The sequence below is a fragment of the Arvicola amphibius genome, chromosome 17 (assembly GCF_903992535.2).
Source record: "Arvicola amphibius chromosome 17, mArvAmp1.2, whole genome shotgun sequence".
In the NCBI taxonomy this organism is placed as follows: domain Eukaryota; kingdom Metazoa; phylum Chordata; class Mammalia; order Rodentia; family Cricetidae; genus Arvicola; species Arvicola amphibius.
Window position 1 is genome coordinate 36,807,507 of NC_052063.2, and position 27,586 is coordinate 36,835,092.

The 27,586-nt window shown below is 39.3% G+C and overlaps 1 protein-coding gene across 3 annotated transcripts in view; it reads left to right on the forward strand.

Annotated features, from left to right (window-relative positions):
* The window catches only part of Usp15 (ubiquitin specific peptidase 15), a 93,901-nt gene extending 77,444 nt beyond the window's left edge, over positions 1-16,457 (forward strand). For all 3 annotated transcript variants that reach the window (XM_038314670.1, XM_038314671.1, XM_038314672.1), the window contains 12 exons: positions 108-332; positions 3,234-3,317; positions 3,408-3,502; positions 3,594-3,785; positions 5,548-5,663; positions 5,835-6,107; positions 6,493-6,563; positions 6,887-7,002; positions 7,453-7,602; positions 8,341-8,444; positions 10,457-10,545; positions 15,996-16,457. In XM_038314670.1, the coding sequence (XP_038170598.1) occupies positions 108-332; positions 3,234-3,317; positions 3,408-3,502; positions 3,594-3,785; positions 5,548-5,663; positions 5,835-6,107; positions 6,493-6,563; positions 6,887-7,002; positions 7,453-7,602; positions 8,341-8,444; positions 10,457-10,545; positions 15,996-16,178 (1,698 nt within the window). In that variant the 3' untranslated portion in view covers positions 16,179-16,457. The remainder of the gene's footprint in view (positions 1-107; positions 333-3,233; positions 3,318-3,407; positions 3,503-3,593; positions 3,786-5,547; positions 5,664-5,834; positions 6,108-6,492; positions 6,564-6,886; positions 7,003-7,452; positions 7,603-8,340; positions 8,445-10,456; positions 10,546-15,995) is intronic.
* The last annotated feature ends 11,129 nt before the right edge of the window (positions 16,458-27,586 follow it).

Here is a 27,586-nt window from a genome sequence, read left to right on the forward strand (position 1 = left end):
GCCATTGTTAGTTTTCTCAGGCCTTAGTGAACTTCTTGCTATTGTTTTCATCATTGTTACAAACTTTTCTCACACCTCTTAGTGACTTGTGTTCCTTTTCCTTGTAGGTGGTTGCTGAAGAAGCCTGGGAAAACCATTTGAAAAGAAATGATTCTATCATAGTAGATATATTTCATGGCCTTTTTAAATCTACTTTAGTGTGTCCTGAGTGTGCTAAGATCTCAGTAACCTTTGACCCTTTTTGCTACTTGACACTTCCATTGCCCATGAAAAAAGAACGTAGCTTGGAAGTTTATTTAGTTAGAATGGATCCACTTATTAAACCTATGCAAGTAAGTAATGACCTTTTTATTTGTTAATTTTACTTAAATAGTGCTACGACTAACATAAAACCTATTGGTTTCTCCAGCACAATTCAATAATAAAGTGTATTGTGTAATAGATTTTGTAAGCCAAATCCTCTGGAAGTTATACCTTTTTAGGATCATGGAAAGTTGAAGGATGTCATAGAAAAAATAAACTTCTCAAATTTCTTTCTCACATAAAAGACAACCAAGATGTTTGTTTTATAATTTGAGGTATTTGCTTAAAAGATTAATAATGGTATTAATATCTCTTTTTTCTATCAATTTTTTAATTTATGCATATAGGTATTTTGCTTGCATATATGTCTATATACCACATGTGTTCTTGGTACCTTGAGGCCTAAAGAGGACATTGGCTCCCCTCGCTTAGAGTTACAGATTGTTTTCAACTACCATGTGGGTCCCTGGAATGAAACCTGGGTCCTCTATAGGAGCAGCCAGTGCTCTTAACCTCTGAGCTGTCTCGGGCTCCCACCTGCTGAAATGTTTATTTTCTAGGTTTTCTCTTGGTCACTTCAGAAATAAAGTTAATACGGTATTTTGTAATTCATGATGTGATCATGCATTTAAATAGCAATAATCTTCAGGCATTTCAGCAACTTTGATGAGAAATAAAGCATTAGTATAAGACTGCTTGATTCAGGGCCAGTGGGATGCCTCAGCTAGGTAAAGGCAGTTGATGCCAAGCCTGACAGACCTGAATTTAATTCCTAGGCCTCACATGGTAGCAGGAGAGAACCTGCTCCCCAGGTTGTCCCCTGACTACCACACGTTGTGGCATGCACACATACATAAATAATAAATGAATTTTTTAATTATAATGATGTTCTTTCTAGTCCTAATGCTTTAACAAAGTATTATGTCTTGTTTATTTAGGCTAAATGCCTGTGGTGCATATTAATGTGGGTGTTGGCCTGACTCCATAGCCTAGTGCTATCACTGCGGTTACTCATTGTTTTATGAGAAACATGCTGCATTTCCTATTTTTAAATCAGTTATTTCTTTCACATTTACCTTTTCTAGTGTTACTAGCTCCTTTTTCCTCCTCAGCACTCCGTTGTAGCACTTAACATTGTAGCATTTTATTTTGACCTTTTCTTTTCTCCACTGCCCAAGCACTCTTAGTAGGCAGAGAACTCGTAGCTCCAGAACTGTGACTTGTAGACGCCAGTGCAGAGGCATACCCAGCTCTGTGTCACTCACTCAGTGCCTTTGTCCCTAAACAGAGCAGATTTGCTTCCTGCTTTCCTATATTGTTTGCTATAAGTTCTTCAGTTAGGGTTCTAGCCAGATATCTCAGATTTGTTGGTACATAATAGGAATAGAACTGTATGAAAGGTGTCCTTTGAACACCTTTGAAAGGGGTTCTCTTACCATTGATGCTCGAAGTGTTGTAGGTTGTTTTACTCTTAGTAAGAATAGTGTCTATGCAGTGTTCTTAACTGCCAGCTCCTTCATTCAAAGTGATGGAAGGATTGAGGCACACCTGCACTTGTGTTCAGAGTTGCAGCGTTTGGAGCACATGAGGAAAATCTAGATGGAGATACTCAATATTCATTAAACTTACATTCTTAAACTGAAGTGAGCACTTGAGTTGTCAGTGACATAGGGAGCTCTAGGAAATATGAGGCATTGGTAGGGAAAGGCAGTAAAGGACTGTTTTGGTTTAGGGATGTTTGTTTTTTTTAAGACTTGCGTATATTTCGGTACTCACATGAAGTTAAGGTAAATGGAGAAGGAATAATTGCTGGGTTTAGGTGTCAAAAAAGAAAAAAGGCAAAAGATAGCATTCTTAGGTGTTAGGGTCAGGTGTGCATGGGAAGAAAGATCTCTGTCTTCCCGTAGTCTCAGAGACAGGACCAAAACAACCTCTGGACTTGAGGTTTGTAAAGGACAGGAAGCCAGACTTTCCTACTTCAAGAGGCTTCAGTTTTCTAGGTGAAGTGTTCTTCAGGGAGTGAAAGGAGAAAGGAAATAGGACGGTAGGAAATGGGGCAGATTTCAAGTAGCTACTGCAGGCTGAACAGGGAGTGACCCACAGAAGTGTTCCTGGCAATGGTGAAGACTGTTGAACTGAACTCTGATTTGTAGCCCACCAATGCTGAGGTTTGAAAAATTCTCTCAGAATATACAAACTCTATGAGAAAGTTCATATCTCTCTGTTGCTGTGGAGACACCATGGCCACAGCAACTCTTTAAAGGAAAAGAGTCCATTGATGCTGGCTTACAGTCCAGAGGTTTATTTAGTCCATTGTCATCATGGCGGAAAGCATGGCAGCATGCAGGCAGACATGGTGCTGGAGGAGCTCAGAGCCCTACATCCAGATCCATAGGCAGCAGGAAGAGACACAATGGGACTGGCTTGGACTTTTGAAACCTCAAAGCCCATCCCCAGTGACACAACTCCTAATCCTTTCAAATAACATCATTCTCTGATGACTAAGCATTCAAACATGTAAGCATATGGGTGTCATTCTTAATTCAGATCACAGTTCAGCAAAAAGTAGAACTGAGCGGTAAAAACATAAAGGTTTTGGTGCAGGGTGGTTGAAATAATAAGGCGAATAACATCATGACAGTAGAGAGAAAAGCATCCTAAGGACTAGAAATCTGTACATAAACCAAAAAGAGGTAAGAAGTAACCTATTGAGTGTAAGACCCCAGAAACAGCTTCGTGGTGACAGGTCCAGGAGGTGGGCTAAGGTAGGTCTTGGATTCAGTGAACCAGCATACAGTACAGCTAGGAAGTCCTTGTGATGGACATTATCACCCAGGAGCTGACAGGATCAGAGACCTGTTCTTAGACACTTGAATGTTCAGTGTTTTCCAAGTGCCATAGATTCATTACAACTTCTGTTTGTTTTTTAGTACAAAATTATTGTGCCCAAAATTGGAAATATACTAGATCTTTGTACGGCGTTGTCTGCTTTGTCAGGAGTGCCTGCAGATAAGGTGAGATGTTTCTGAGATTAAAGTATGGAAATTGGGGTTTAGTTTCTCAGTATTGTAAAACCAGCTTAATAGACATTTATTTCCTTCTAGATGATAGTCACTGACATATACAATCATAGATTTCACAGGATATTTGCCATGGATGAGAACCTCAGTAGTATTATGGAGCGGGATGACATTTACGTGTAAGTATAATATCCATTTACAGTCTGTTGTTGGGGGGGTAAAAAATTTAAAGAACTAACGTAAAACTTATGGTCATTCCCACCCTTGTAGGTTTGAAATTAACATCAACAGGACAGAAGACACAGAACATGTGGTTATTCCTGTTTGCCTAAGAGAAAAATTCAGACATTCAAGTTATACCCACCATACTGGCTCTTCACTGTTTGGTCAGCCTTTTCTTATGGCCGTACCACGAAACAATACTGAAGATAAACTCTATAATCTTCTACTCTTGAGAATGTGGTAAGTGCCAAATAAGCTGAACTATGCAAAATAAACATGAGAATAAAATATAAAATAGCTAATGAATGTCATTGTGCAAGTACTACCAGAGTGTTATACACATCTCTGTTACTCTTAGACACCAAACCACACCGATAGAAAGTTGATGACAGCCAGGTATGGCAGTGATGAACACCTGTGATCTCAGTCCAGCATGGGGCTCCATAGCATGGACTGGGGTTGGAATATGTACTTATAATTTCAGCACTTGATGTGGAGGCCCAAAAATCAAGAATTCTAATCCTGTTTCTTTTATACTGTATATTTGAGGCCATTCTGGACTAAATGAAAGGGTGCCTCAACTCCCCCCCCAATAATGAAGTAAAAATAAAATTACTATTTAGTCCCTTGACTTGCTCACATAAAATATACAACTGAAATTATTTCAAATCCAGAAACATGAATTCTTAGCTGTTTTACACCAAAAGTTTATTGTTGGAAGTTTTAGTTGGCAGATAAATGTAATACAAGTACAAACTAGAAATCATAATAAATGTCAAGTGGTCCTTTTTTTAATGCATGTGACTTTAAAAGAATAAGCTTTTGTGGCAGATGGTGAGATAGTACACCACACTCTTTGATTTTTTGTTTTTAATTTTTTTTTTTTGGGGGGGTGGCACCTTTCAAGACAGGGTTTCTTTGTAGCTTTAGAGCCTGTCCTGGAACTAGCTCTTGTAGACCAGGCTGGCCTCAAACTCACAGAGATCTGCCTGCCTCTGCCTTCTGAGTGCTAGGATTAAAGGCGTGCACCACCACCGCCCAGCTGATTTTAATAGTCTTCAAGTAAATAAGGTAATGATGAAAACAATTAAAGACCTTTCTCTTATCCTTATGGCTGACATTCTTTTTATTTTCTATAAACCAAATCATTATAAATTCATGATCCATTTATAAAGATCACATTACACAAATATAAGTGTTCCTAGCAACAATATACAGCATGATAATGAGCATCATTTATAAAATTCTTACTTTTAAGTTCAGAAATGATCTACTGTGCTGTACTTTTAACATATAAAACATGGAAAACCCAGAACTGATGAGATGATTCAGTAGGTCAGGATGCTTGCCACCATGCCCAAAAACCTAAATTAGTCCCTGAAGCCCATGAGGTGGAAGGAAAGAAGCCAGAAGCTACAAGTTTGTCCTCTGACCTATATCTGCACACAGATAAACAAAAATGTAATTAAATTTTTAAAAAAATGAAAAAAACATGCAACCGGGTGTAGTGGCACATTCCTTTCATTCCAGAACTGAGGAGGCAGAAACAGGCAAGCTAGTTCAAGGGCCAGCCTGGTTTACATAGAGTTCCAAACCGACTGCAAGTACACAGTGATTCCCTTTCTCAAAAACAACAGCAGTGGGGCTGGAGAGATGGCTCAGAGGTTAAGAGCATTGCCTGCTCTTCCAAAGGTCCTGAGTTCAATTCCCAGCAACCACATGGTGGCTCACAACCATCTGTAATGGGGTCTGGTGCCCTCTTCTGGCCTGCAGGCATACACACAGACAGAATATTGTATATATAATAAATAAATAAATATTTGAAAAAAAAACAACAGCAGTAAAAAACAAAAATTGTAGAAGTAAATCACTTTGTTATATTAAAAACAACCCAGATATAAATTATTATTCAGCTTTACTGTATGAGTGCTAGGTTAGAGTTTGAATTAAAATTGTTTATTAAGTAAAATGGAAAGTTAATTGGCGCCTGATTTTACCACAGCCGGTATGTCAAAATGTCTACTGATACTGAGGAAATCGATGGACCCCTGCGTTGCTGTGAGGACCAGAATATTAATGGGAACGGCCCAAATGGCATACATGAAGAAGGCTCACCAAGTAAGACTTTCTTGTCATATTCTAAACACTTCTGACCTAGACAATATTGCCCCAAAGAAAAGGTTAAGAGGTGAATTAATAAGCTAAAATACAAGAGTCGATATGGAAAAGTAATACCTACTTTGAAATGTAATGTATGGCTGATGTAAAGATTCTTATCTAAATGCTAAGGTGAGATGGAGACAGATGAGCCAGATGATGAGTCCAGCCAGGATCAAGAACTTCCTTCAGAGAATGACAACAGTCAGTCTGAAGATTCGGTTGGAGGAGACAATGATTCTGAAAATGGATTGTGTACTGAAGAAACTTGCAAAGGTCAACTCACGGGACACAAAAAGCGATTGTTTACATTCCAGTTCATCAATTTAGGCAACACTGATATCAACTACATCAAAGATGACACCAGGCATATAAGATTTGATGATAGGCAGCTTCGGCTAGATGGTGAGTGTCTGTGAGAAATAGCTTGAACACTGAACTTAAGCATAGCAAAGTATTTTTAGATGTAGACCATGAAATTTCGACCTGTCATGAAAATAAATACTTGTCTATAAGGAATAAAAGCCTTAATGTCTTCATATAATAAGTGATACTAAATTGAGGTTAGTGTACATATCCTTTAGCTTTGTATTATTTTTTAATGCTTAGATTATTCAGTGACTTGGAAATAGCTATTAGTGTTTGCCCTGATCACCTAGTGCAAGTAGAAAATACTGTTTTAAAGAAATTGCTGTTTCTTTTCTGTAGTATATATGTTAGCATTAAGATATATTTATTTTAAAACTAAAGCTTACAGCATTTTTCATGAAAAAATATTTTTCCACCTTAGAAAGATCTTTTCTGGCTTTGGACTGGGATCCTGATTTGAAAAAGAGATACTTTGATGAGAATGCTGCCGAGGTGAGCCCTCACTCCTGGGCCGTCTTTGCCTTCTTTGCGTGACTGTTGAGAGCTGGCCCTTACTCCTCTCTTCTCCCTTGCTTCTACATATATGTTCATTTTAGCTGTTAAAAAAAACAAAACTCGTGAGCCTATTTACTTTTTAAGGCAAAAAGTTGGTTTTGAACATGCTTTCTGTGTGCTTGTCCAGCCGCATAGATTTATTCATAAGTGCTGTATTTTCAGTGCACGTTCACTAAGTCTGTCTATCTTGCTGATACGTCACTAGGGTGCTTGCATTCTGTTTCGTTTGTCCTCTCAACCTGAGAAATCCTTCTCTCTAGGATTTTGAGAAACATGAAAGTGTGGAATATAAACCTCCAAAGAAACCCTTCGTGAAATTGAAAGACTGCATTGAACTCTTTACAACAAAAGAAAAACTCGGTGCTGAAGACCCCTGGTGAGAAAAGACGTTAGATGGTGGTGTCTAGTTTTCTTTAAAGATTTACTCTGGTCATGTTGGCAAATATTAACTAAGCTTCCTTAAATTTTTAGTAAGATCATTAGATAGTAAGGTCTCGTCTAAAGAGGGGTGCGGACACCCTCTTGAAAGTATCACAGTGGTGACCTTTACTCTCACGACTGCCTTTTCTTTAATAACCACTTTCATCATTTCTTTGAATATTTATCTATATATTTATAATGATTAAGTTTATCTGAAAAATGTATGCGATAAAAGTAACGAGGAATTGTTTTCATGTTCACATATATTAAGTGTACAGTAATTACTCACTGATAAAATGTAAAACTTACTAAACATTGATTTTTGATTTGTAGTTTTCATTAATGCAAATTATTTGTTTGTGCCTCTGTCAAACTAACTTTTTTATGACTTTTTTCTTCTCTGTAGGTATTGTCCAAATTGTAAAGAACATCAGCAAGCCACAAAGAAGTTAGATTTATGGTCCCTGCCTCCAGTACTTGTGGTGCATCTCAAGCGATTTTCCTATAGTAGATACATGAGAGACAAGTTAGATACGCTAGTTGACTTTCCCATCAGGTGAGTTTAAACTGTATTCAGTAAGCATTGGATCTTCTTTTTTCAAACTGATGTGATGATATTCTTATTTTATCACAGTAAATGTCAAATATAATTGGATCAGTTTAAGCCTTGAATCTTTACCTAGTTTTAATAATTTGTCAGGATTACTATTTCACAATTTGTTGTGACTGTATTCATTGGAAACAAGCACCCCCACAAACCTTCGGTCTCTACATGTTGACCAGTTTCGACTGAAAGTGATCTCCTTCTGCAGCAAAAGTTGCTTCTTTGTTGAGGGTGGGAGCCACACCCGTCTTTGTGGAGAACACAGAGATTGTACTTGCTGGGAAAGTGGCAGCAGTGGGTCTTTTAATGCTTGAATGCTCATAAAGAGGATGCTTTTTACTTTTCATCTTGATTTTTTTTCCCCTGGCACACTGTAAGTTAAATGTGTTAGCATGAAGACATTAATCAGAATAGCATTTATTGTCAAATTATTACTTTGAGACAAGGATTTCCAAACACTCAAACCTTAGTATATAATTAGCCTGGTAGGTTATCTCTAGGTAATTTCTTGTATGAGGGGTGTCTGGGTGTGTGAGATATTGTATGTGTGTGTGTGTGTGTGTGTGTGCGCGCGCGCGCATATGTGAGAGTCAGTACTAACAGAAGACACTAGAATTTATTGTTTTAAAAGAAAAAGATTTTCATTACTCCTAACGAAAGCATACCTTTAACTGAATTCCTTTTTAACAGTGACTTGGATATGTCAGAATTCCTAATTAATCCAAACGCAGGCCCTTGCCGCTATAATTTGATTGCTGTTTCCAACCACTATGGAGGGATGGGAGGTGGACATTGTAAGTTGTTTTACCATTTTTCCCATCTGTAGTTTTTCCTGTAAGATAGTTCATACTTTTTAAAGTAAATAAAATGTCTGGTGTATCTTGCATGTAATCATTGTTCAATACCTTGTAAATGAATGAATCAGTTTTAATTTTTAAAACCCAGTTCTAAAGGAATTAGTTAATCCTCCTCAACTGAAGACCCAGGTCTGTTCAGGTGCTCCCCATTCTTCATTATCTTCCCACTAGCATGTCAGGTGCTGTGTTCTTGTAGACTGTGCACATGTGTTAACTTAAGCAGTGGGGGCTAACTCATGATTTTAGTAGCTTTCCTGAGACTTTGGTCTTAGTCTTGTCGGTTCTTGTCTGTTTAATCTGTTGCTTTCACCACTAGTGATTTAAATTGATTGCACTCTATCTTGCCACTTAAATCACATTTAACTCCTTACTACTCTAAGACTATGAAATGTCACTGTTGATGATCTGTTAGCTGAGGGTTCCTTTGACCTACCCAGAAGGGACATTCTTGGCAAAACTGAGTGTGCCAGATTGTCCTTTAGGCTGACTGTGGCAGATTTTCATTCTTGGATATGTCTTTTTGTCATTTTTAATGCAAAGTTGACTCATAAGGACTGTTAACAATTTTATTCATGAGTCTTTTATTATTATTTCATTTTTATTTCCTGCAGTCATCAGAACAATATGGGGAGTAATTATCCATCAGGCATACTAGAATTCTCTGTCAAACTATGGACTTTTACCCCATAAAATTTTCTATTTATGTCATTGTTGGACTATTATGATATTATTGGGCGGTTTTCTTTTTCTTATGTGTATATTTGAACATTTATCCATTTCTCTAAAAGAATTTTCATTTCACCCAAATTCCAATTTATTTGATACTATTTATAGTTACTGTCAGGCTATATATTTTTTATTGTTTCCTCACTATTGCTTTTTAATAATACTCCCCAAAGATCTATCTTGCTACTATTTATTATTTATTTAATCTGAGATTATATATTTTCTTTAAGACTGAGAATATATTTCTTCTGTAAGTGCATTGTCTGTACTGCAGTTCTCTTGAGTTCAGGTAGCAAGCTCACCACACACGGTAGGCTTCCCTCAAATGAGTTCAGCAGTTTCAGAACGTGGACAGAGCAAAGACAATACTGTTGAGTTGGTGGATCCTCGAAAGACTGCCGAACAAGGACATGCACAGCTCTTCAGTAGGGAATCCTAGTGGATGGGAGGAGGAGCAAAAGAAAGGTTTGAGGGATGCACGAGAGAAGCTGTTTTTCAGTTCCTCATTAAAGCCAGTGCAAGTGAATGACCGGTGTTGGCACACAGGAGTTTTAAGTAGGTGGTCTATACAGAGCATGGATAATGAAGTCGCTGTAGTTTTTATCTTTCTCTTGTTCTGTGCGTATGTTAAAGACAGAAGAAATTCTAATGTGTAAAAAGTACAGATTAAGTAGAGTTGTTAGAAAAGAAAATATCATAGAAAATTTAAATAAATAAATAGGAATTCTAGGTTCAGGAGGCAGAAGCAGTCTTGGTTTTAAGCCCTAGCTCTGCTGCATATCAGCTACAGTGCCTTAACAAAGTCTGCTTCTGGAAACCTTGGTCTCTATCTTTACAGTGTGAAGAGTAATGGGAACACCTTAGTGTGGGCACAGTACATAGCACTGTGCCTGGTCACGTAATCACTGCAGCAATGGTAATTATCATTAGCTGTCATCAGGTTTTGTCCTGTTAATTTTTTTAAAAAAATGCTGTTTTTCCTCCTCTGAAAAAAAATTCACAAGCTTCATCTTAGGAAAAAAAAGTATGTCTTAAGCCTTTCAATTGCTAGAAACTATTCTAAAAGCCTTTGTCAAATCAAGTGACTATATATTATGCCTGATATAGATGATTATTATGTCATTTAGTAGATATTTCTTATGTAGGTGATTATAGAGTTTTGGGAATCGCCCCCCAAAGCCATAGATACTCCAGTCATAGAAGTCATTCTATTTCTTCATTAGATACTGCTTTTGCAAAAAATAAAGACGATGGAAAGTGGTACTATTTTGATGACAGTAGTGTCTCCACTGCGTCTGAAGACCAGATTGTGGTAAGTGTGCCTTCACTTTCTGAGTGCATGGGCCAACTTCTTACAAGGGAATACAAATTTAACAGATGCCAGCCTGATCGACAGAGTTCCAGGACAACCAGGGCTACAAGAAAAACCCTGTCTCCAAAACAGAAAAAGAAAAAGGGGCCTTTGGAACACTAGTCCACACTCACTCCAGCAGCTGCTCTGGCTAAAGGCTCATGTTCTGATTGCAGTATGTAGAAGATAGTTGGGTGGAAATTTATCTTCAGAATTTTCTCTTTATCAGAAACATAAATTGTAGTGTGAAAATTTGTCTTGTCATTTTCAGATGAAACAAGTTTCTGATGGGAACTTGTTTTCCTCTGGAGAAGTCAGTGCAGCTCTGGCTACTCAGACCCTAGCTGCTGATGCTCAGGCTGTTAGACACATTGGAGTCTGAGAGTCAGCATTGCACGACATGAGGATGTACAAGAATTTATAGATTTTTCAAAGGTCAGCCCTGTGCAGGTGTTAGTAGAAGAGTAAGGAAGTTCTCTCTGCACACCAGTGTTTGTTTTCTTTCACAGCAGAGTACATTTTTATTTCCAAATATTAATTGATGGAAGAAGATGATAGTGTTTTGTTTTTTTTTTTTAAAGAAAAAAAAACTGAGTCATTCCCCAGAGGCTTGTTTTTCTCTAAGCTGCACTTATTAGTTACAGTATTAAGAGTAAGAGATCTAAGGAAGCTGGAGAGAGGACTCAGAAGTCTCTCTGCTCTGACTGCTCTTCCAGAGGACACAGGTTCCGTTCCCAGCAGCGGACATAACCATAACTCCTGTTGCAGGAGCTCTGTTGCCCTCTTGGCCTCCACAGCACCAGACCTGCACGTGCTACACAGACACATACCCAGACAGAACACCTAGACACATAAAATTTTAGAAGTTTGGTTTCTGGTTAAAAAGAGAAGTAGCAGTATTTTCTTGTGGTACTTTCTGTATAGGTCTCAGATGATATTAGAAACACTGGCTCCTTTGTTCCCAGATTAAATACTACTTAGAATAGACATTAGGTTTTAGTTTGTTTTTTAATTGTTGTTCAATTGTTTGTTTCAAGGGTTCAGCTTCTTAGAGCAAATTAGTAAACTTCTGAGCCCATTTATTGGTGTAGATGTAATCTTTCATTTTATAAATATGTCCAAAATAACTTTTTGTATCTTTTCCTTCCTGTCCCATCCCCATTTGTGTTGATGTATGCTATGCAGTCTTATAGCTTGTATGTGTTCTGAGAATGTGTTCATAAGCAGTGTTGCTACTGTACCAGTACCAAAGAATGTTCTTACACAAACCTCTATGCTATATCTTTCTGCATACCTAAGCAGTGTTATATATAGCTTATGAGATGACATCTGTAACAAAGACATGCTTGAGTCCTATATTATTTTTTAAAAATAGTTATGTGTGTCCATTTTTTCTAATCTTTCAGCTCAAACATCCTAAAATGAACTGCCCTAATCCTGCCTTCAAATAAAAATTTATCTTGTTTATAAAACAATTTTGGAACTGATAATGTAGCTCACTGATAGAGGGCATGAGTTTGATTCCACACACAATCCTGTATTCCCAGAACCCAGCCAGTGGAGGCAGGAACGTCAGGGTCTCAGGGACATTCTTTGTGATATAATGAGTTTGAAACAAGCCTAACCTATGTTGAGACTAACCCCCAAAATAAAAGGTGGATCTGACGCTGCTGTATTTTAACCGAGATTCTTCATTTAGTCACTAGTATCTGAATACCTTTGGGTATGTGTCCGGGATGGCATAGTGAGAACTCCATTCTAAACAGCTGTGTGTATTTTGCTGTCTCTATCCCTGACCAGCCTGGAACAGAAGATTAACAGTCATAACATGGCAGTGACTATTAAGTATGTCTCTGAGAAACAGAAAGGGACTACTCTGCTTGAGCAAACAAGAGTATAGAAAGCCCATGTCGCCAAGGTGGCATGTGACCTGACTCTGCTGGTATAGATAAGTGTAAATTACATAGGTGCATCACAGGAGGTCTAGACAAAGAGGAATGGCAAAGGTGGCATTGACTGAAAAGGAAAGTGTATATAGGGTTTTTGGGAAGAAATCAGAACTCAGGTAGTGAAATGAGACAGAATCAGGTTAGTGCTCAGGTAAAGAAACTGACATCCTAGAGTTAGACTCGGCAGCGAGGCAATGGTGAGCCATCCGATGGCGCTGTGTATGTGTGCACTTCTCTCGGAGAACAGTAAACAAGGGAGATTTAAGGAACTGAGTAAAAGAGCAGAAAGGCTGCCCCGCAGGCTGACTGGTCATTTCAGCACTTAAAATAATCTGGACGTGAAGAAGATGAGCTTGTGAAAGAGTTACTGGATGGAATTGCTTATAAAGATGAGAAATGCAAGATTTACCAAAACTGGAAGAAAGTTTGCCAGTGACATTTGGAGTGCATAATACCTAGTTGTGGGAATGTTCTTGTAGTGGAACGCTAATACTTAACTCAAGTTCAGGGTGAGTAGTAGATTTTTCCTGAGCCGGGGTCTCACTGTGTAGTCCAGGCTGGCCTTGGCCTCGTGATTGTCCTACTGTCCGGGTGCTAGGATGCCTAATGACGGAATCAAATTGAGAAAGATGGGTTCTGAGGGCAGAACATGGTGCTTTAAAGGACTTAGTGAGGAAACTGGCAGAGAGTGGGCTCAAGGAGAACTGGTGTCACCAAAGATGAAGGTTACTGGACAGAAGACACTGATATGTTAATGCTCCTGAGAGATGGACCAGTATTACTTTAAAAGGCCACTAGTTGACTGAGACACTGTCACCCCGTGGAAAGCCATTCCATTAGGATGCTTAGGACTGTTGGTGAGATGGTGACCACTCTACCAGCCCATGGAGAGGGAGAGAGGGATTGTGGGGAATGGAGAATGGAAGTTCTCTTGATCATGGTTTTTGATGCAGAAAAACTTAGGTATTGATTAAGCCAGAGAGAGATGTCTGGCATAGTACATAAGGAGTCAGAGTGATTGACCAGCTCTGGTGGCACATGTCTGTGATCTTAGCATTTCAGAGACTCAGGCAGGGAGATCACAAATTCCAGAGCATCTTGCACTATGTTTCAAGTTCCAGCTCAGCCTGGACTATCTATTGTTGTTGTTAGCTTACAGAATATTAGGTTTCATTATGACATTTCAGGCACGTTTTTTATTGATTTCTTTTCCTCCCCTTTTCTCTTGTCCCTTGCACCCCTCAACCCTCATGGCCTCTTTACCACTTGTGTATCATATGTGTTCATTCATGCACTCCTTTTCCTCAAAACCTCTTGTTCCTTTCTCGTGGTTTGCTATATGATTTCATTGCCTCTACTTAAATATATACATATGTTAAATATATACATACACACAAAAAATACATGTGTGCATAAAATATTAAATACATACCTGAATAAAACATTGAAAATTTTGGATTTGCTTATGAGAAAATATGACTTTTGTATTTTTGAGCCTAAGTCATCCTACTAGATTATTTATTTTCCTGAAAATGAACTATTTCATTTTTCTTGACCATTAAATAAAATCCCATTGTGTGTGTGTTATATATATACTCACACAGATACAGACACACATGCATCTCATTTTCAGCATCCAGTCATCTGTTAATGAACATATAGGCTGGTTGTGGTTCACTGTTCTGTGAATGTAGCAGCAACATAAAGGGCTGCCTGTCCTAGTCCACACTACACCAGCAGTTAGTGAAGGTCCACTTTCCCCACATCCTCAGCAGCACCTGCCGTTTCTTTCTTATCTTAGCCACGCTGACTGCAGTGAGACGGACACTCTGAATTTGCATTTTCTTATGGCTAAACATGGTTAATAATTTTTTTTTTTTTTTTTTTTTTTTTTTTTTTTTTTTTTTTGGTTTTTCAAGACAGGGTTTCTCTGCAGCTTTTTTTTTTAGAGCCTGTCCTGGAACTAGCTCTTGTAGACCAGGCTGGCCTCGAACTCACAGAGATCCGCCTGCCTCTGCCTCCCGAGTGCTGAATTAATATTTTTAATACTATTGGCTATTTGAGTTTCTTTTAAGAACTGTGTATTTCATTGGCCCATTTATTGATTGGCATTTTTGGTTGGGAGGGTGTTTAATTTTTTTTTAGTTCTTTATATATGTAATGTAGATTTAACTGTCTGAGAGATAGCTAGCAAAGATTTTTCTCTCATTCTGTGGACTGTCAGTTTCCTTTGCTCAGCAGAAATATTTTAATTTCCTGTAGACTCATATATTCAGCCTGGCCTGTATTTTTTTTTAAATATTTATTTATTTATTTGTTTGTTTATTATGTATACAATACTCTGTCTGTGTGTATGTCTGCAGGCCAGAAGAGGGCACCAGACCTCATTACAGATGGTTGTCAGCCACCATGTGGTTGCTGGGAATTGAACTCAGGACCTTTGGAAGAGCAGGCAGTGCTCTTAACCACTGAGCCATCTCTCCAGCCCCCCCTATTTTTTTTTTAATGATACAAGAGCAAGAAAGATGGCTCAGTGGTTAAGAGCCTGGTTTTGGTTCCCAGCACACACACATGGCAGCTCACAATTGTCTCTAACTCTGGTTCCAGGGGATCCAGTGCTGTCTTCTGACTTCTCCACGCATTGGGCTTCTAAGTGATGCTCAGACGTACATGCAGACAAAAACTCAACATAAATTTTAAAAATTTAATAAATTTTAAACATTTAATAAATTTTAAACTCTATAGTTATGGTTGATAGAAAATATTCTTTTAAAATAATTTTTTCAAGCTGGGAGTTGTGGCCGCACATCTTTGGTCCCAGCTCTCAGGAGGCAGAGGCAGGCGGTCTCTCCGGTCTGCAGAGCTACTAGGTCCACAGAACGAGTTCCAGGACAGCCAGGGCTGCACAAGGAAAATGTGTCTCAGAAAAAAGGGAAAACTTTTATTCTCCTGTCTCTTCCTCTCTTCCCCTTTTCTATTCCTTAGTCATCTTCTTGTGCCTTCATGTCTTTTTTAAAAATCATGTTTTCCTGATGAATACTGGGACAGTGTCCACCATGTTTATCCTCAGAGAGCTGTTGCTGCAGTGAGAGGACAGTGCGCTGGGGGGCGGGGCTGTGCGCTGGGGGGCGGGGCCGAGCCGGGACACGTGGGCCTCACGTGACAGATGTGTTTCCCACGACAGCAAACAAGACGCTAGAAGAAAGATAAACAGTTGTGTTTCATAGTATAGTAAATAAGCTCATTGTGTTTCGGCTGTGTATATTTCTTAGTCCAAATTATATTGAATGAAAATACTTTTAAGTATAGAAATAATTACATTTAGCCAGTTTTATAAGCTTCCATTTGGTCATGTGTAGGTTTTCTGTTTTATTTTTTGTCACTAAAATTGGTTGTTAGCTAAAAATCCATACTGTATCAAATATGATCTTTGTGTGCTGACATCCTTTGCTTGTTTGACAGTCCAAAGCAGCATACGTACTCTTCTACCAGAGACAAGACACTTTCAGCGGAACTGGCTTCTTCCCTCTTGACCGAGAAACTAAAGGTGCTTCAGCTGCCACAGGTATCCCCCTGGAAAGTGACGAAGACAGCAATGATAATGACAATGACGTAGAAAATGAAAACTGTATGCACACTAATTAATGAAAGTCCGAGAAGCCATAAAGAGAGACTTTCCTGCTGGTGGTGTCTGTGGAAATGAAATGACCCACCACATAAAAACAGAGTCTGAGATGAGGCGTTTCAGATAACCGAATGTAAATCCTGTATCAGATTTTAACTTGTGCAGTACTTGAAGTGAAACACAATGAGAACTTTAACAGAAATTGTCTCTGGGTACATCTGCGGTCTTGTATTTACAAGCTAAATATATATAGGAAATCACAAATAAATCCCTTTTAAGTTTGCTGCTGTTTTGACGAATTATGTTTTCTTTAATTTTTTTGGATGTGACTTAATTGATGACAAATGTTAAATTTGTGGATGTTGGTCATTAATTTTGCTCTAATAATACTGCAAGAAAACTGTGGCTGAATTAGTTCTTGGGTAGTGTAGCTGGTGTGTGTTAGGCCGCTGTGCGCACCGCTCCGGCTCTCGCTGCACTGTCAGTGTGGCACACACTCAGTGTGTCTTTGGAAAGCCGGATTTTCAAATCTGTCCCTGCTAATCAATGTGGGTCTGTTTTTAAAAAAAAAAAAATCGTAACACGAGAAATAATCTTGGCATAATTTCCTTTTGTTGTATCATTAAAATACAAAGCATTGCATTTACCTCACTGTGGGAGCAGGCTCTGGATTTCACAGTCCGTCAGAGTCATTTTTCAGCCACATGGAAGTATTTTTCACTACGATTGGGATCTGTTCTTCAAAATTTCAGATTTGTTTTGGTTTTAAATGCTTATCTCTCATCCACTGTTGGTCCAAATTCAGTTTTTTGCTATCTGTTGTTCTCTGCCCCGTTTTTGTTGATTTAGCCCAACTCTTTAGCTCTCCCAGTTACTATAATGTAAGGACAGACTGAGTAGTATTCTGTATCTGAAGTAAAAGTGGCATCAATCTTAGGTGAGGGAACTTTGTCCGTGTACTAGCCTTTGACTCCTGATAACTTGGCTCTAGAGGTAGGTCTGTTCACTTTCTCTGTGTGTTCCTGATGGAAATCACCATAGCCTTACAGCTTTCTCAGAGGGGCACGTGTATAAGAGAGAGGGCGTTTGCATGTTCCCAGAGTCAGACCTGTGCAGCATAGGAAGCTACAAACCTTGGGGGTTTTTTTTAGTTTCTTACATTCAAGGATCCAGGATGCCAAATACATATGTGAGCATTTGAAACATTTTCATTTGCTGCTTTCTTTCCCTATGATCCAGTTGAAAGAATGTATCATTGATTGGCATACAATACTGCCTTTAATAGAAAACTAAATGCTGGGGCACATTTCACATATGACTACCTGAGAAACCGCTTTGTGTCCCACTGTTATTAAAGCAAAAAGTATAATGTTCTTCACTTGAACTAATCAAATACAATAGATTATAAATTGTGTATTGTAAATAAAAGTTCACTCTGTGAGTGCACATTTTGGTAAATTATTTATTTATGTTAGCATTTTAAAAGAAAAAGGAGGAAAGTGCATTTGACCAGGATAAGTAAGGTATGTTGATCATGGCTTTGCTTTATATCTTGATATTAAAGCGGGTTTTTCATCCTGGTCTTTTAAAAGCTGCTTTGGGTGTTTTTTTTTTTTTTTCTTTTCTTTTCTTTCTTTTTTTTGTTTTTTTTTCTTTTCCTTGTTCTTTTTTTTTTTTTTTTTTTTTTTTTATGTAAGCTAACCTCCTGCATGACAGAGGTTAATAATTTTGTCAGCACTTGGGTTCACTTGAGTTTACATTTGAAATGTGCATGTTTATTTATACAGATTTCAATAAAGCTGTTGAAGGCCTTATTTAGTCTTTTATTTCTTACCCTGGAACCGTTGAAGTCAATTCCCTGTTCTCTGCATAGATGTCTTTACAGTGTATTACGGTTAGTACAAGGTACAGAGTGAGTCACGTCCTACCAGGATGTTTTAGACTTGGGCTGCTTTTTTCTGTTTTAATGCACATATTCAATGAGCAAGCTGCATAGCCTTCTGCCTGCCTTTTGAGCATGCATTCATTCTGCCCATGAGCTATTTCTTTCTTTCTTTTGTTCTTTTTTTCTCCCTCTCTCTTTTTCTCTCTTGTTTTTTGTAAGTTTTAGAAGTCATTGTTAACTTCTTATATACCTAGATTATAGTCTCCACCCTGATTTTCCAAAGAGACTAGTTTCCTTTGTTTATTTACTTGGTGATTCATTTGTTTAGTTTTTGAGTGGATCTGAGGCTGGCCTATATCCCAGGCCAGGCTCCAAGTCTTTGATCTTCCTGCCTAGGCCTCTCAAGTCCTGGGATTACAGATGGACACCACCATCCCCCTGACTAAGACCACATCCTTTTAATGCCTGCCATGAATTTCCTTCCTACTGAAAATAAAAATTCTAAATCAAGAGTGCTGTCAGTGCCATTTAATCTGAAATGATAGCTTCATTTACAAAAATAAGCTTTGTAGCATAAAAAGAATTAAAAGGAGATATCCATATGGTAATACAGGGTAGTAGGAATATATTTAGATTAGAGTTCTATTTCTAACTTTGCCTGTTAGTAATCATGACTCTGAGCTTAATCTTTTCAGTCTGTTTCTTCACCTATAAAATAATAATAACAATAATAGCCTTTGTTTATTGAGAGGCTTACTCTAAACCAGCCACTTTATTCAAGTGTTTATGTGCATCTTCACATTTTGTCCCACAAAAGCTGTGTGGTAGGGAGCGGTCATCATCCTCACCTCACATACGTATGTTGTAAACAAAGTCTTCATTTCACAGTTCCTGTATATGTGGTAAAGTCAGCATCCAACCCTCAGAGCATTCCGCCTCACTGTGTTGCAGTGATGCGCGCCAGCTCGCTGTGTCACCGTGGTACGTACCTGCCTCGCTGTGTCACAGTGCCTTTCTCACCAGAGAACTCCAATGAGATCATCTTGTCTTCCATCAGGAAGAGTTTCATGAGCAGTGTGGTACTTGTTAACTGATCTCTCTGTCTGCATGGGAAGTGGCGCTAGATAATTTTGCCTCCAAAAATACCTTCTTCTTCTCCTCTAGTTAGAAGAGTATCATCTGGTATACTTAACTTTTCTTTCCAAAATGATCTTTATCAACTTATTTACGTTATTCACTATTTTGATTAAAAGTTAACTATTCTGTGATATATGACGTAAACCATTTCACCAAATTCAACCGTGAATTTTTTTTTTTTTAAACTTCACCTGTAATTCTTTTATTATGTCTCATTTGGGAAGGAGAGTGCTTGTGCGGGTGTCATGGCGCGTGTGTGGAGGTCAGAGGACAGCTTGAGCAGGACTACGTTCTCTTCTCTACCATGTGGCTCCCCAAGGTCAATGGAAGTGCCTTTACCTGCTGAGCCGCCTCACCTTAGTGTGCTTTACTAGTTGGGCGAAGGGCACCGTGTGCCATGGTGAGCGAGCACAGGGTGGCCAGCGAATAGCGGAATCATTTCTCTCCCCCCAGAGGTCCAGCTGTGACTTCAGGGATTCACAGAAAGTCCCTTTACCCACTGAGCTAGCTCACTGGCCCGTATATTTATATTTAAATGATCTCTATGAAGAAACTGCAGCCTGGTGCTTTATGTCATTCTGGCTTTTGCTTATAATCTGATTTTAGTAGTCCTGTGTCTATCCTTGCTTTCCGGACAGCCAGGTATTAACCACACAAAGCATTGATTTCAGCATAAAGAAAATCAGCTAAGACCAAAATTTCAGCATACAATCAGCCAATACCAAAATAGATACTATATGAGGGCAGTGCTTTTCTTACGAGCTGAGGTGAGGTGAAGCTGTCTAAGAAGAAGGAAGCCAGACTGTCAGAGACAGTAAGAGAGTGTCCGCCTGAGGAGGGATTTATGGTCACTTCTGGTCCTGTGTTAGTACTGGTCCAGGGCTGACTTTTAGGCCGTTTCCCTGCTTTCCCCCCTTCTCCGGGCTGTTGTTTCATGGCTGCCTGCCTACTTGTTCTGGCACACGGGTGTGGATGAAATAGGCCTCTTTTGCCAGTTTAGCTAAGGTAGTACTGTAAGGAGATCCTGTGTCCCATTCAGGAGTCAGATCCTCTGGAGGGTCAGGAAAGTGGTCAAATGAAAACTTAGTTCTGAAGCCAAAGAACAGGGCAGTCTTTATATTTTTTACTTTATAGCAAAATTTATTTTTTTTCTTATTGAATAATTTGTCCTGTCTGAAGTTTGAAATAGCTTCTCTTGAAAATCTCCTGATGCTTTCAGGTAATTCTCTTAAGTACTACTTGACCAGAAGATAGAGAATAAATGGGCCCTTGGTTCTGCAGCTGCAGATGGGTGTTATATATTGTGTCATGGCCAGATTTTCCTAATGGGAAAACTATTTTTCTTAAGCATTCTAGATTTGGGACATTTTAATTCAGTATGTGTATGTTTTGTGTTTAATTCATATCTACTATAAATTAGAGGAGAAATTGCTATGTAGTTTAGATGACATGGCCATATAAAGCTGGGTATATTGTTTTTATCTTTAAAGAAAGGCTAATAAACACATTCCAAGTATTATTTTTGGTAATTATAAGCATTGAGAAATATAACCTCTGTCGTACCATGATCTAATTATTTCTCAGCTCTGCTTCAGGGCATTTCAGCTAGGCAGAGTAGTTGAAACATCCTATAGTGTGGGAATTAAAAAGTAGAAGAAACTACTCAAAAATTGAGTTATAATATTTTGGACAAGAGTTTTGAAGGTAGAGAGAAAAGTCAGTCAGATGGGTTTTAGCGTTGGCTTGTTGAGGTTTAGTCCCCTTGCCAAAATTTTAGTTAATGTCATTCTGCAAAGGTGCTAAAAATAGAACTGTCTCTTCGGAAATGATATTTTAAATAGTATAACACTATAAGATTAGGCTGCATTTTTAAATAATTTTTATCTGCGTGTATGTGAGAGTGTATGCCACATGCGAGGGTGCCCTTGGATACCAGAAGAGGCATGTGGTGCCCCGGAGCTAGAGCTATAGATGCTCGTGATCTGCCTGGCGTGACTCCTGGGAACGAATGAGTTGGTCTTTGGGAAGAGCAGGAGGTGCTCTATTAACTGCTGAGCCAGCTCTCCAGCCCCAAGACTGCATTTTTAATATGCACAAAATCAAATATTCTAACTGTTTACATTGTTTGAGCAGTTGACTGTTCTGCATTAAAAAAGTATTTATTTTGCTGACTTCTCCCCCGACCCCCGCCATACCATATAACTTCATCTATATAATCTGGTGGAAAACATCATGAAGCCGGGCGGTGGTGGCGCACGCCTTTAATCCCAGCACTCGGGAGGCAGAGGCAGGCGGATCTCTGTGAGTTCGAGACCATCCTGGTCTACAAGAGCTAGTTCCAGGACAGGCTCCAAAGCCACAGAGAAACCCTGTCTCGAAAAAACCAGAAAACATCATGAATTTCATCTGTTATGACCTTCATTCAGATTTGTTGCTAGCTACAGTTAGGTCCACATACATTAAAGTGAAACAGTAAATCTGGGAACAGGACAACAATCTTTTCTAAAATGTACATATCCTAACCTTATCTCAGTGATGGCAACTTCAGCTTCCTCTGTATTCAAGTGTGCTCATTTTTAATAAAGACTCCCCCTATGGCCGAGAGAGTAGGGAACAGACCGTCTGGTGTCCATTTATAAAGTCCCAACCTTAGCATTAAGGCTTTACCTCTGTAGCGTGACCATTCCTGAATGGCAGCCTTTAATATAAACTCCATTTTTGGAAAGGTCTGCGCACTAGGATTGTATGGCTCGGCCCAGTCCCTACCACTTCAATGTAATCTCCATTCTTAACAGTCTCTCTTCACCCCTGTGTTAGTCTCCAGAGAAGCCAAGCCTATAGGATGTACATGTAGAAAGTCATAAGGAATTGGCTCGTGTGAAGGAAGCTGAGAATTTCTGCAAGACCCACAATCATCAAGCTAGACCCAAGAATAGTGGTAGTTCCTGTCACTATCCAAAAGCATGACAGCCAGGAAAACCAGCCTAAAAGCCAGCACGCTTGAGATCCAGAAGAGTCTGTTTCCATTTGAATTCAGAGGCAAGCGAAGGCCAGGGAGACAGCTCAGGGCAACCAAGCAGGAGTCCTTCAGATGAAACAGGAAGTGTTGACATCTTTGTTCCATTCTGGCCTTCAGTTGGAGTGAGACTCAACAGGGAGGTGTGGGGGAGAGGGGTAGTCACTCACTGCATGTTTTACTGTTCATTCCCAAAACCATGCCCAGAAGCAGCCAAAATTATTGAGGTGCTCGGCAGCTCAGTCTATTAGATACAAACTTGATGATTAAACCTTTTCATGTTTAAGTGTGGTTTAGACAGGGTTAGGCTACCAGAGTTCCGGGCCTATCACTTTGGGGTTCTCACCTCTATCACTTTTTCCGTCAAAGAATACATAGACTGAGAAGTTAATTAGGAGACAGTTTGCTTAGCCAATCAATGATTTCTCGTAGGGTGTACAGTTTGGTTGTTGAAGATTGGTGGTTTGGAATCCACATCCCCCATGCTCCTAAGTCATCACTCCCAGCATGCATGAAGTCCCCTAAGAATGATAACAAGATTTCGATTGTCTCAGGCTCTGTGAAGAGTGCAAAGGGTGTTATTACTAAGGAAACAACAAAGACGTGGGATGATCATTGCTTGAGCCATGTCATCTGCAGTGGTGCTTGAGGGAGAAGGTAAGAGTCGCCCCATCTCATTTCTTGCCTTCTCTCGAATGCATTCCACAGTTTGACCATCGAGGGCTTGTCCCGTGCATTTCCTTTGCATGGTCTGCTTTAGCTGCTGCCAGGTGAACTTTCACACGTCTTCCTTAATACATAGCTACCCCGAACTTCATCTGTGGAATCGTTTGCCACTCTGGTTATATATATATATCATGAGTCTGTCTTCCCCCACTACACCTGATAGAATATAGTGCTCTAGGGTATAGAGTTTCTGTACATAACTGCTACAAGGAGACCTTTTCTCAAGGCAAGCCTGTTCTCCCATCTCAGGAAGCCGAGGCAGGGGCAAAAGGGTCATAAATCTAAGAATCTTCTAAGCTACAGACTGAATTCAAGGCCAGACTGAGCACTTTGGTACGAACCTGTCACAGAACAGGAAATGCAGCCTGGGGATGTAGCTCAGTGGTAGAGCGCTTGCCTAAGTCCCCAGCACACACACAGTTTCTCAAGCATCAGTGTCCTTCTGATCTTATTTTTGGTACTACTGAATACATGTTTATATAAGTTTTAAAAATAGATACCCTTTTGAGTGTGCATTAAAAAATAGTATATGGTTAGGAATGCCTTGTGTCCCCTGTGTGTGTGTCAGTGGGGAGGAAGGCTTAAATGCTAGATGCAGCAACATTTTAAATTCAGAACATTTATGAAACATGTATGTTGATTTTCACTTGAATTAGCTTTTCTAGAGTCAAAAGCCCTGTGTCTCTCTGTAATCTTTTCACATAACATTTAGGCTTTCATTTGTATCTTTATTCATTTGCAGCTCTGTTACTCCTTAGTTCTTATAAAATGCTATCTGTATTGTATGTTTTTCAGGAAGGGGTATGTTGAACTCACAGTAAAATAGAGCATATAGTAAGTGGTAATTAAATGGTTCTTACTTCGTGTGGATTGTCTAGGAATTTTTACTGTAAGGAATTCTTTGTTCCAATAAAGACAACATTGCTGCTATCTTTTGTTTCTATCAGAGAGCAACCTGAATTTCCATTTGTGTGGTGGCCCTCATTCCTAGGAATAATAGACATCCCTGGCTGTAAATAGCCAAGAATAGCCCTTTAATCTGAGGGAGGGATACCCCAGACATTTCTTTGCTTAGAATAACTACCTAAAGAGGAGAAAGTGGCTTACTTGATTCTGGATTCTGGTTTCAGCTTTGGAGACTTTGTTGTGGCTTGTTTGCCCCAATCATCTAGATGTGACCTTAGAAAACTTTTAGATGACAGAGGAAAATTGTCCTCTAGGACTGGTGAGATGGCTGGTGAGTAAGGCTAGTGGCCTGATGACCCAAATTCCATCCTTGGGCCCATATGGTGGATGAAGGGAAACTTCTGCCAAGCTGTATTGCAAGTCCTTTGTAAGTTGCAATATTCATGCCGGTGTTTTCACATAGTTAGACTCATGACCTATGCCTGGAGCCAGTGTCCAGACAAGCAGTTAGCTGGTGTACTTTGAGGAAAAACCTTTGTTTCTTACAAAATGAAGAGTCCTTCTTTAACAAAAGTTCTGTTCATTTTTCTCCCCAAATTCCAAAACGGCATCTTGAAACTGGGATGAGAACGGAAGGCGTGTGACATTAGCCTTGATCACACTCGCATCCTCTGTGAGCAATGTCAAAGATTATACTCCTCGGAGCCAAGAATAACCCTTCCATCCCTAAGGCCACAAGCTTTGTCTCGTGAAGTTTAAACTTGAAAAGCAACAACAACAAAAAAAAAATGGAAATTTTTAACTTGAGCACATAGCTCTTGTTCATGAAATTCATGATTTGGGGACCTTCTCTTTTCAGGTGCTGTGACTCTTCTCCAGGGTCTCATACACGGTAGGCAAGCACTCACCCGCTCAGCTGCACCCTCGGTCTCTGGCACTTACCATTTCAGTGACATGGTTCACAATATAGATGAATGTATAGTGTATAAACAGATACTGCATTTACAATGTATGATTCCATTTGTAATATCAATAAATGTAATAAAACATGTTTTGGTCAATTTAATCTCTATATCTGTACAGTTAATTTTCTTGCCACCGTTCCCAGCGGTGCATCAATCCCTGTACTTTTTCAGTTCTCCTCCTCAGCTCTTATGAGGGAAGATAGGGACCATACATGTAGCACAGTAATGATGTGGAAATCCGCTGTCTTTATTTCCTAATTTAAAAGAACAAAGGTATGGGGTACAGTGACACTGGCCTTTCCCTTTAATCTAGGCACTTGGGAGGCAGCCGCAGGCAGATCTCTGTGAGTTTAATGTCAGCCTGGTCTACGTAGTGAAGTTGCAGACCAGCTGGAACAATACAGTGAAACCCTGTCTTTTAAAAATTTAACTTATATTTTAAGTAAATAAATTTGTCAAGCACAGTGATTCATGCCTGTAATCCCAATTGGGATGGAGACAGAAGGATCAGAAGTTCATGGTGCTGCTTACTATAGACTGAGTTTCAGACTGACCTCAGCTGCATGAAACCCCATCTCAAAAAAAGTAAAATGGAAAAAAAAACTCTCAAAATCACTGTAACAAAGTATCTAGGTATAAAATGGAAACGACTGAAGGCACTCAGATCTTTAGTTGTGGTCATAATAATCTCCATGTTAAGAGGGTTTGTGTGGAGGTGCTGGTTCATGATAAGGAGTCTCAGTCTAGGGAAGTCCGAGTAGCTAATTACCAAGGGAGGAAATTTTTAAAATGAGTTTCATTGTAGGTAGCCACAAAAATCTACCTTCAAATTCCAAGGTCTTGGCTTATTCCTAAACTCTACACAGAGCAGGAACTATGGGGAAAATAACTTAAGCTTCAAGTATTTTCAGCAGCAGCTCAGCACAAAGGAGACAGTTTGGAGTTCATGTGACCAAACAGGAACTTTACAAAGAACTCGGCTTTCCACAAAAACTCCTAAATGCCTGGGCATTAGGAGCAGAAACCATCAACAGGGCCTATGCCTACATCTTAAGAAGAAAAACAGCCTTAATAAAGATTAAGGAACTAGTTAGTAACTAACCTGCCTACCAAGAAGAATTAATGTTATTTAGGGAAAGAAATCAAGGTTTGAAGAGAGTTAAGTGTTGAGAGCACTTGCCTCTGTTATTGCTAGGAGACAATCTCTCAGCATACTGCTGATGGGCAAACATGCACTGGCACAGATGCACGTGCCAAAGTGGGTGGAGCAAAGCCCATGAGGACTCAACCCTACACAAAGAACTATAGGCAACTGAGGGAAGCTGGGAGGAGGAGAGGTGGTCCCCAGAGAAGAACATACCAACTGGTTTTCCAGTGCCAATGGCCAGTCCTGAAAACATACAAATAACAACATATGGACTAAATGGGTTATATTTAATAATATATACATTCATGCATGCAATAGTAAGCCGTGAATTTGAAGGAGAGTGAGGAAGGGTATATGGTAAGGTTTGGGGAAGGAAAAGAAAAGAAATGTAATTCAATTAAAATCTTTAAAAATCCTTGCTATTCCAGAGAACCCAGGAGTAATTCCGAGGACCCTCACAGTGCCTCACAATGGTCTATAACTCCAGCTAGGATCCAATCCCCTATTATAACCTCCTCATGCACCAGGCACACAAGTGGTGTGCAGTCAATCACACACGCAAGCAAAACATCCCCACATGTTAATTAGCATGTTGTTTGTGAGCCACCTTTCCTGGTTAAGTGTAGCTAACAACTGTCATTAAAAATGTCTCCCCACAGCAAATGAAAACTATCGCAGAAAACCACAAGTGGACACAATACAGAGGTAATAGATCATCGGAAGCCCAGCACCAATGAATATATCTACATCACAGCTCTTGCATCTGTGGTTCAGAGAAAATAGTTGAAGACAATTCTGCTGTGAAGTATCTCCCAGAAGTGGGTGCATAAACAGACTGGAACAATGTTAATATTGACATGTTAATGGGAAAGGAGGAAATTTTGTGGGGTCCCACTCTAGACAAAGAACTACAGGCAACTAATGACTATAATAATGACTGTTACAAGTAGGAAAATTAGCCTCCCCCAGGGATGAGCCTCCTATTGGTTGTCCAGTGCAAAGTAGTGGTCAGCCCTGTATTGGCCAGCAGTGGGCTCAGCAGCAACATAAATACACATACATAAATATAATTTGTAATGATCAATTTGAGGTGAGCGTGAGAAGGGTGCAGGGGAAAGCAGATGGGAGGAGCTAAAGGGGAAAGGGAGGAGGGAAAGTGATATAATTCTATTTTAACTAAAAGCATAAAAACTACAACTAGTAGAAATATAGAGTAGAAATCATAATGATCAGTAGGAAACAAAACATGCTAGCACTGAACAAGAAAGACTTGCAAATTAAAAAATACATTAAAATAATCTAAAAGAAAAGGTAGTGAGCAAAACAACATTCAAGGAGGATACAAACTAAAATAGCTTGAATCAAAAGAAATGGATTGGTGGAGTCAATAGCAAGAAAAAGAGGAGGTGGAGAAATGGCTCATATGTTAAAATGTTTGTTACACAAGGATAGGACCTGAATTAAACAAGGAAGCAGAGACTAGAGGAGCCCTGGGATTTGTTGGCCATCTGGTCAACCCAGTAGTTGCTGTTTCTCAAAAGCAAAATGGAGGACAATTGAAAAAGACACCAACATCAACCTGTGGTCTCTGTATATATATATATATACACACACACACACACACACACAAAATCACATATTCAAAA